The following is a 9,619-nucleotide window of genomic DNA, read 5'->3' as shown; positions in this document are numbered from 1 at the left end:
AAACCTAGTTAAACGATTTAGCGCTTTATGGTATTTTCTACGAAATTCATCTGTCACTATTAAACTTAGAAGGTTATTGTTTGAAAAGGTTTAGAATACATTAAAATTGGAGAGTTTTGGATAAAATGTGCTTGTTCTTGAATGTTCAGAGGCTATCTATTTATATAATTAAACTTGAAATGACCTCTTAAACCTACAGACCAAATTTCGTCAAAATTTGATGTGGGTAAGGCAGCGAGCTGAGCCAGGAAGGTTGGATGCCTTCGCTCACTGTCAATATTCAACACACCGACATCACTGGGTCAAGATTTTCCACTCCCCTTCTACGTAACTGAAGCCCAAGAGGTCAGTCATTCTTTGACTTTACAGTGAATTCTTACAGCAACTGCCCTTCTTACGCAAGAACAGAAGACTTCGCTAGTAGCACCGCTTTTTCCCGAAGAATTTACAACTGCTCGCCGCTGTGAATGGCACCAAGAACAAAGCGCTAGGGCCTGCCCTGTGAATACTTCCAAGTCAATCCTGATATATGTGGTGCTTTCCACGCTCAATTTTTTCACGATTTTTATGCTACAAGGAAGCAGATTCCTTACCTGAAACGCGAAGTCTCACATTCGTTGCTTCTCAAGGCGAGATTCATTGGTCTGCACTCGAATTATCGGCGTGTGACCTAGCTGCTAAATTAGCACCTAAATATCCTTGCCGAGCGCACCAATTCGGTTTTGTGCTCTATACTGAGATCTGGTCAATATGGTTTCACGCCTGGTACTTCTATCAGCATGCCCTCAGAACATTCCATGATCGTCAACTATCGCGTAAGAAATATGACCTCTCCACCGCTAGAGAATTCATGTGCGACTTTGCCAAGGGGTTTGACTGCGTCTCGCGACAAATTCTCCTTTAAACTCTCGTGCACTTTGGCTTTAGGCCAAACTACTGCGCCTCTATGGACTCCGTTCGCGACATTGGAGTCTTAATCTTATTCAACGCTTCTCCATTAGATCCTTTTGTGCTGCATAGTGGTGTTCACCAAGGAGATCCGATCACGCCAGCACTATTTGCTGTTTGTTGAAACTTTACGAGGTACCCTGCACACGAAATCCTAGCAGATGCGTGGGATTTTCCCACGAATCAAGCTTTCCCACCTGGAAATCTCCTCGCCGACACATCTATATCCCATGATTTCCATTGCCCACGATATCACAGACTTACTTCACTCCCCAGAAGACTGTGCTACTTTTCTCGCCAGCGTACAAGAATTTTGCTCAGTTGCTCGGATGAAGCTGAATACCAACATGACTATCAAGATGCCATTCTGTCCAGCATACCCCGAAGCGTTCATTGAAGGCATTCACTAACTACAAGGCCCAAGCCTTTTCAGCGCACTCAAGGCTTCGAATCCAAGAAGAAAAGGACAGGACGATTGTAGATCGGTATCGAACTGTTGTTCAAGCAATTTTAAGTCGCTGGACTGACACCCAATTACTTGGCAGACAATTGTCTTCGGCTTTACCTCTTGTATGGCTCCAGCGTCTGAAGCGCCTATTTTTTTAGCTAGTAAAGACGTCAGCACCCTCTACCGCATCACCCGAAGTGTTTTTCCTGCGCATCCTGCAGCTACATCGAAACAACCTGCTTCTTTTTCACATCCAACTACCAAACTCCCAGCCGGATGTTGCCAGCAAACTACATCACAACCCATATATTTATTCACTTTGGCCAGTTATGGTTCGAAGGGCAGTTTTCCACTTGATCGAGCCTAATTTCAGCCTCACTATAACTCCATGCCGCGAAGATGACTGACACTGGCCTCCAAGTGAACGTGTCCGGGTAAGTGGGTCTTGATATCGCTTCTTAACCGCCCACACCTTCAAACTTCTGCGCTACCCAAAGCAGGCGGATTTAAAGCTGCAACCTGCTTGACCAAAGATGTTCCCAAATAGTGAGTCACACTAATACATCGAACGACAAATGTAACTGAATATAGTGTCATACCTCTTGATTGCAGAATGAATCGGGCAGCGGTCGGTGTGGCGCAAGTTGCAGTCGCGCTCGGAAGCGTGGTGTACTACCCCAGATGGACAGGGTCCCTGGAAAGTTCTCACCCAGATGCGTTGGCTCGCGCTGTTTTCATGCTTGGTACCTTGACCTTCACGGTGTTGTCGATTTCCGTCCCAACTCAGGTGAGGCACCTCGGCGTTGGCTTGAATTATCAATTCATTGCGTCCTGTAGATCCACACCACCAAGCTGCATGCACTAGCTTTCAGCGTCAGCGCAACAATCTTGGGTGCTGCCTTCTTTCACGTCGTCATTGTATTCTTTGGTGCCCCAGTGTTCCAGTAGGTGTTCTGCACAACACGGCAGAAGTGTTTCAGGTGCCGTTGTGCCTAGGATGTGTTGGAAAACGTTCTTGCTTGCTGCGTTGGTCTCGATCCTTGCTGTGCCGCAAGCCACAATGCAGTTTCACTCGGCTTACAACGGTGTGACACCATGGATCGACCTTCTCCTGAATGCCAGGTCGGTAGGACAACCGCTTGTTTCAATTGCAGCTTCAGCGAATTCTATGCAGGTACCGCGATCAAACCGACGTACAAATGGCGTGGACGTGTATTGGCACTCTACTGGGAGCATACATTGGAACTATTTTCATTCCACTCGACTGGGATCGCCCGTGGCAGGTTTGGTACTCCTTGTCGCCGTACATGTTGTTCATACTGTGAGGATTGCGTAGCAATGGCCGCTGCCTTGTGTGTATGGGGCTGTGTACGGCCACGTGGCTGGCATTGGTTTGTCGCTCTTTGCGACATGGTGTGGTGTGGTGCCACTGCTTGTGGACACCAAGCACGAGTAAACCGATCGTTTAACCTCGAAGTGGACAGTACTCGGTTTGGAAGCGAGCGATGAACTTGGCTAGCCTCATCATGCAAGGGACGTTGGGGCGGCGGTATATTAGTGTAGGAACTGGTCACACAAGCAAACGAGTAGTCGTCCGAGTTGCGCCAAGTTTTCTCTGTTGTCGGGCAATTTCGCGACAAGGCACAGGTTTGGCGCGTTGAAATTACCAAGCGCCATCATGGCGATTCCTTGGCGACCTTTTTGAATTTTGAAATATGGACTGACGAGATTGCACAACGGTAGCTTTTGCCTGGCTGTGGAGGTTCGATGCTCGGGAAATGCACCAGGTCGCCTCCGCGAGTGGCGGAGGTGTGTGGTCGCCATTGGAGGCAGCTCAGGTCAGACATGGGAGGAGTTTTCGAAATGTTTCCAGAAGCGACTGGAGATGAAAGCAAGAACCCGGGTCATCATGTTGCGTGGAATTCACCCACGCGAAGGAGGAAGGCAGGGCCAAGCCATTCGATGTCACAAGCAGACATTGCATCCGATCGTTCGTCCACAAGCGAGCCAAGGACGCATCGAAGCATCCATCACCATAAACTTGACATGGATTGAATGTATCTTGCATGCTCGCATTGCGAACGATGCTAGTGGACTCGTAAGTCGCAAAAACAACCAGAAATATTTGAGAGCATCGGAGAGATACAAAGCACGGTCGCAATCATTGAGAAGCGTCCTTGGGTTCGTTCCAGAGCAAGCCACCCGCGACGGCGGCAGCAATTTCATTGCCGCAGAGCAATTGCACCAATGTCACGCCCATTTCCATGGCAGTTGCAGGTCCTGTAGACACCATTACCGACGGTGAAAGTCCGTCAAACTTCGTTACCTCGACTTGTGACGCAGTTTGATGTCACAACCACCCGGTCCGACGAGTACTCGGCGCCGGGCATCTTGCCTTCAAACGAGGGATATGATGTCACAGGTCCTGTGGGGAGCAACTACGCATGTGGTTGCCGTTGAGTGCGTCGTACGCGATGATAAGGACTGTGCCGTTTGGTATTGAGTACCTCGTGGTGATGGAGGACCACGGCCGGTGCCGCACAGATGGCGCCATACCACTTGCCCATCCTTTTTTGGTGACGTAGCATGTCAATCAGGTCGGGGCAGTCTCGCAAGTGCGCAGCTCCAGGCATACCCTTAACAAAAGCGAAGTTAGACATTGGCCAGCGACGAAGATGCTACCCCTGGGAGAACGATCAGATCGAAGTCGAGGTCCGTACATTCCCCAATTGCCACGTCAGCCTTAATGTGCAGTCCTCGAGACATTTTGACGACATTGTGTTCATCGCCACCCACAGCAGCCAAGGTCACCTACTCGCCGCGCCATGGGAAAAGCCACAAGCTATGAACGTTGGACAACTAACCTGGACTCCGCCGCGAACGAGAACATCTTGCAAGCTCACAGTTTCGATCTCTTCACTTCCATTTGCCTACCCAAGGGGACAAACGCCTGTGAAGACAGTAGCTCCAACTATTCCTCGCTACTTTTTTTTTCCCTTACCACAGGAATAAGCGCCGTGGGAGCCACCATCCTCGACCGGTGTGTCCAATGTGCCAAACGGAATCGCATCATCTTGCGGGCCAACTCCATACCTCTATAAATCGATATTCCAACTGGGCTTTCAGGTGGTACCTCTTAAATCTTTATTCTGAAGTCGATTCATCAGGGAGATAGCTGCGATCACGGGCTCAATTTGAGGATGACGACGCAGTGCAAGGTTTCAATACTGTCATGATAAGCATCATTATGACTCGCCTTCGACTGCGTGGCCGTGAACTATGACTGCGAAGGACCAAGATAACACATGCCGATAGTTCGTCCAAGGCCACAGACGACTGTTGCGCACGAGAAGTGCTTTCGTTATTTTTTGGTACAAATTTATAGCTGAACTAGGCTTGGTTGCAACATTCGTTTGTGGTGGGTGTAGCGAGGGAGCTTGCCGCGTTGAGCTGGACCTTGTGGTTGGCTTGCATCCGAGCTTGGTTGGCATCGTCAAAGTGGCGCAAGATAGTGGTAGCGGTCTCAACAAATACTGTTTCGACATTCAAAGCAGTCTTTGCCGATGCTTCGATGAAGTGCAGACCGTGCCTGGCGGACCAGGACGCTGCTTCGTCGTATGGGACTTGGCGCTGGCCATCTGCGATATCGGCCTTCATGCCCACGACCATGATCTCCAAGCTCGGATTCATGCAGTTCTGCTGACATTCTTGCAACCATCGACCGAGGTGCTCGAAGCTCGATCGTTTTCCAATGTCGTACACGAGCAACACGCCATCCGCACCACGGTAATACGAACGTGTGATGGACAGGAATGTTTCTTGGCCAGCGGTGTCCCATATCTCGAGCTTGACTTTTCGATTGTCCAAGTCCAACAACTTGGCACCAAACTCGACGCCGATCGTGAGATCATGGACTGCAGCAAACGTTTTCTCTGTAAACTGTAGAAGGAGAGAGCTCTTGCCAACTTCAGAGTCGCCAATGATTATATACTTGAGAGTCACAAACACCATGATGCCCGCGGAACAGTGTCAATCCCGAAGACCTCGCAACCCACACAACAAAAGATCGGCGATTCGTATCCGGATAACGCATCCGTATCAAGCACCATCACCGCCACATCGTCAGTACAGCACGAACGCTGGGATGATTTAAGCCTAATCGAAGTTCTGAGTGGTGCGCTGCGACAAACACACAACTCGTAAAGCTTCAAACAAGCACATAGCACGGACAGCTTCGCCTGCTCAAAGCAAGTTTATTAGTCACTGCACTCGACATCGCCTCAAGATGATGGCAACTCGGTAGAACTCTTTTCAGCCAATCAAGTGGCGTTTTGAGGATGTCACGCAAACTTCACCAATCAAAATGCGTTCCCCAGCGAAAGGCTGCTTCGGCATCGCTGATTGGTCAATTGTAAATGGGCGTTTTGGATTTGGGCAGTTTGTAATCCACAGCAAGGAATGGAAAGTGCGGCGACGGACGGTCATCGCCGACTTGGAGGTAGCAGTGGCTTCCAGGAAGATGATCTTGAAACGGAGCGCGTGATCTTGTTCATCTTCCTCGTTGTCTTGTTCGTGGCGACGCTAGAACTCGCGCTCCATCATATCCAACGCGTTTGTCGCCAGCACCCGAAGTATGCCAAGATGCTGCACAAAACGACTCAAGAGCTCATGATCGTGGGGTTAATCTACATGCTGGTGAAATTCTGCGTGTACACGAAACTGGCCGAGAAGGGCGGTCCCGTGTACTACGCATTGGACGCTGCGGACGTGTTTGTGTTCTTTGTCACAATGGCACTGGTGTTCCAAGCAATTGTCATCTTCATTCGGCTGCGCAAATCCAACATCGAGATGGACAAGCTGTCCGTCATGACCGCGGCAGACCTGGTCAAGATCGCGCGTCAACGTCTAGACGAAGCCTCAGAATCCAAGTCGTGGTGGCGTCAGTTTCACACATGGAAACGATACGAAGACCGCATGGAAATGAAGTTGCTGGGGCAGTTCTTCCTCAACGTGTACGAGCTCCCGCAACTGTTTTCGTTCGCCAAGTACATCCGAGAGGTCCAAGACAGCCAGATCGCCAAGTTCATTGAAGTCGATTTGAGCACGTGGGTGCTTTTACTCGGGGTGTTTGCGCTCTACTTTGTGTACACGGGTCAACTTCACGCGCCGTACCGAGTGTCGGACAGCTCAGTGCGGCTCGTAGCGTTCGCCGTCTTCGTGTGCTGTCTCACCGTCGCGATGTTTGGATTCTTTCTCTACCTAAAGCACTTGGTGACCGTCCTCCTCCAGCATGCCACGGACCGTGCCTTGGAAGGATCGGCCATGACGTTGATGGTGCCCCTCGACGGCAATGCCAAGCAGCGCAAGATGGATTTCCTCTTTGAAGCGATGAACGATGTGATTGAAAAGGTATTGTTAGGTTATACAGGCACAGAACGAACTAATCGCTGCACAACAGGAATCCCATGAAGACGCGGACATTCCCACGGACGAGGCCATCGCACGGATGCGACACGTCGCAGACGAGCTGTACCATGGCAAGGTTCGTGACCACAGTTGGATGAAAGCCGACTTGATGTGCCAACTCGTCGGGTCTGCCTACCGCAAGTGCCACGGCAAGCCCAACTTGCACAAGAATTCGCTGCGTGCGAAGCTCATGCACGACGACAAGCCGGTTCGACTACCGTTCTTCTCCCGAAAGGCATGCCACGTTGTCTTGCAAAGTATGCTGATTGCCAACGGATTCTTCTACGCCCTCCTCATCAACTGTGTGGTCGTCGTGACACATTGGAACGAAGTGGTGGCGATCCTCCTGCTCCTCATTCCGCTGTTCATTAACACAGTGGTGCTGGCACCTGACGTCGTTCGACAATTCTCCATTGTGAACGGCACGTGGCGCGTCGGCCGCAAGAAGCTGAGTTCCGTGATCGAGCATTTTGCGCAAGTTGAAAAGATGAAGCAGCGCATGTGCGTGCAGATCCACACGTTCTTCCACGAACACCACAAGACATTGGACGACCTACAAGCTGCGTTGGAGAAGGCGGATGCGGCCGACTCGGATGCGAACGACGGGTTCATCGACTTGGACGTGTGCCGGGAGACCCTCAAGGATTTCGGCTTCCTCTTTGCTCGACACAAGTTCAACACATTCGTGCGCCTCGAGTTCGATACAAAGGGGGAAACGATTCGATACGCCGATCTTCTGGACATCTTGAAGCACGTTCCGTCCAACGAAGCCATGCTCAAGCACGCACAAAGCATGGCTGTGTAATTCCTCCTTCCATCATGCACGTTAAAGTATCTCGTCCTTTTGGCCAGTACATGCTGTCAGAAGCCTCGCGTTGGATGCCATGTCCAGTGGTGCGACAATTCAGGATTCTCCTTGACGCGGCAATGTCACCCTGCTTGTCGCTGTCGGCCTTCCCTTGTCGGGCCCGCGTGCGACGGCGTCCACCTCGTGACAAAACCGAACATTGTCACACGTGCTCCCATGTATCTTACATTATTTCACGAATTCATGAGACATCCAGCAAGGGAATTTCTACCACGCAGTACAGTGAGCGATGGAAAATGTCCCCCCCGTGTCAAATCGTCTTGAAATTATATATATTGATAGAAGTACCCAACATTTCATTAACTATCATTAACTATATGGATGATGTGATGTTTTGATATGATAGACAATTCAAGAAATTTAATGCTTGATATCATGTACTAGTAGTACTAGGTCGTGAAGGTATTTGTCACCCATTGGCTAAAAATATCCCAATTTCTACCGGCAAATTGAATGCTGCGACAATATCACTCACTATACACAGCAATTGGGGACATTTTGCCGTCGCGCACTGTTGTCCGATACTCTACGCACAGTATTTACCGAGTCGCACACTATTTCCCCCAGAAAGAATATTCCCTTGACCGATTTTTGCTGCGACCGAAGTAGCGTATCTTCGAACTTCGATCACCAAAGTTTACGTTTCCACATTTTCATACTTTTACCCCGTGCGCGATGTCAGTGTTGCGCGCCAAGGCGTCGCCGTCGCCAACGATGCTGCCGCGTATCATGGAATACGCTTCAAGACCACAGACGGGAGTCACGCTGCAGCAATTTCTCGAGTTTGGTAGCGACATCACTCCATCCAAGTTGATCCACAGCGCCAAGTTTCTCCATCGTGAACTGCCCATTCGGTTCTCGCACCGCGTCAAGGATCTTGACACCTTGCCGTACGGACTGTGTCAAATGCCGTCCGTGCAACTTGTGAAAAAATGGTATGTCAAGTCGTTCGAGGAACTCGTCGCGTTCCCGCGTGTCAGGACAAGCGAAGACGAACGCGCGTTTGCTGCGCTCGTCGAGTCGGTTTGGGAGCGGCACAATGGCACGTTGTACACGATGGCACGTGGCGTGCACGAACTCAAGACACACATGGCCGCATCTCGTTCGGCGGGGAAGCCGTCGCTTTCACTGTCGGACATGCACGACTTGCATTCGTTTCTCGACGGGTTCTACCTCAGTCGCATTGGCATTCGAATGCTGATGAGCCAACACATTGCCCTCCACGAACAAGAGCATGGATGGGTGGGGTGCATTTGCGAGTCGACATCCCCGGCAGAAGTCGCACTTGCCGCCGTGCACACAGCACGGCACATGTGTATCCGCCACTATGGCGACGCGCCTGAGGTTGAACTCCACGGCCACACGGACTTTGTCATGCCGTTCGTGCCGAGCCATCTACATCACATGCTCTTCGAAGTGCTCAAGAACTCGATGCGTGCAGTGGTCGAATTCCACGGGGTGGACAACCCACTGCCGCCCATCAAACTTGTCGTAGCGGACGGCGATGACAACGAAGACGTCAGCATCAAGATCTCAGACGAAGGCGGTGGCATTCCCCGGAGCGCATTGCCTCGCATTTGGAGCTACATGTACACAACAGCAAACGAAGGAGCGTTCGTGGCCCTCGAAGGCGACACCCCGATGGACTTTGGGGGCGAGTCACCGCTCGCTGGTCTCGGCTACGGCCTGCCTATCTCAAGGCTGTTTGCGCGGTATTTCGGAGGCGACCTCCAAATTATCTCAATGGAGGGATATGGCACGGATGCATATTTGCATCTCAAACGCGTCGGGGATGCGTCGGAGCCCCTGCCATGAGAGCAATCCGTTGCTTCTTCCGCATTTGCTTCAATACAACAATATATGTGCCTTGCCATAGAATCTCAACTGTG

The 9,619-nt window shown here is 50.8% G+C and overlaps 5 protein-coding genes across 5 annotated transcripts; 3 read left to right on the top strand and 2 right to left on the bottom strand.

The window, feature by feature from the left end:
• Window positions 1-1,997: 1,997 nt before the first annotated feature.
• On the top strand, window positions 1,998-3,079 carry H310_03615 (hypothetical protein). The gene is made up of 5 exons (XM_008867551.1): window positions 1,998-2,183; window positions 2,234-2,340; window positions 2,393-2,518; window positions 2,571-2,679; window positions 2,733-3,079. The coding sequence occupies exons 1-5, from the start codon at window positions 2,010-2,012 to the stop codon at window positions 2,850-2,852; spliced, it is 636 nt and encodes a 211-aa protein (XP_008865773.1). The 5' UTR covers window positions 1,998-2,009; the 3' UTR covers window positions 2,853-3,079.
• A 340-nt stretch (window positions 3,080-3,419) lies between these two features.
• On the bottom strand, window positions 3,420-4,500 carry H310_03614 (hypothetical protein). The gene is made up of 6 exons (XM_008867550.1): window positions 4,398-4,500; window positions 4,261-4,326; window positions 4,079-4,207; window positions 3,904-4,032; window positions 3,723-3,834; window positions 3,420-3,676 (listed from the first exon to the last, which is right to left on the bottom strand). Exons 1-6 carry the CDS (start codon window positions 4,485-4,487, stop codon window positions 3,558-3,560), a joined length of 645 nt encoding a protein of 214 aa, XP_008865772.1. The 5' UTR covers window positions 4,488-4,500; the 3' UTR covers window positions 3,420-3,557.
• A 203-nt stretch (window positions 4,501-4,703) lies between these two features.
• H310_03613 (hypothetical protein) lies at window positions 4,704-5,467 on the bottom strand. The gene has a single exon (XM_008867549.1). The coding sequence runs from the start codon at window positions 5,405-5,407 to the stop codon at window positions 4,787-4,789; it is 621 nt and encodes a 206-aa protein (XP_008865771.1). The 5' UTR covers window positions 5,408-5,467; the 3' UTR covers window positions 4,704-4,786.
• Window positions 5,468-5,847: 380 nt separating this feature from the next.
• On the top strand, window positions 5,848-7,929 carry H310_03612 (hypothetical protein). Its single transcript, XM_008867548.1, has 2 exons — window positions 5,848-6,805; window positions 6,855-7,929. Exons 1-2 carry the CDS (start codon window positions 5,855-5,857, stop codon window positions 7,665-7,667), a joined length of 1,764 nt encoding a protein of 587 aa, XP_008865770.1. The 5' UTR covers window positions 5,848-5,854; the 3' UTR covers window positions 7,668-7,929.
• A 459-nt stretch (window positions 7,930-8,388) lies between these two features.
• H310_03611 (hypothetical protein) lies at window positions 8,389-9,615 on the top strand. The gene has a single exon (XM_008867547.1). It carries the CDS (start codon window positions 8,406-8,408, stop codon window positions 9,543-9,545), a length of 1,140 nt encoding a protein of 379 aa, XP_008865769.1. The 5' UTR covers window positions 8,389-8,405; the 3' UTR covers window positions 9,546-9,615.
• Window positions 9,616-9,619: the final 4 nt, after the last annotated feature.

Source organism: Aphanomyces invadans, assembly GCF_000520115.1.
Source record: "Aphanomyces invadans strain NJM9701 unplaced genomic scaffold supercont1.5, whole genome shotgun sequence".
In the NCBI taxonomy this organism is placed as follows: Eukaryota; Oomycota; class Saprolegniomycetes; order Saprolegniales; family Verrucalvaceae; genus Aphanomyces; species Aphanomyces invadans.
This window is presented reverse-complemented; position numbering and strand designations above follow the sequence as displayed.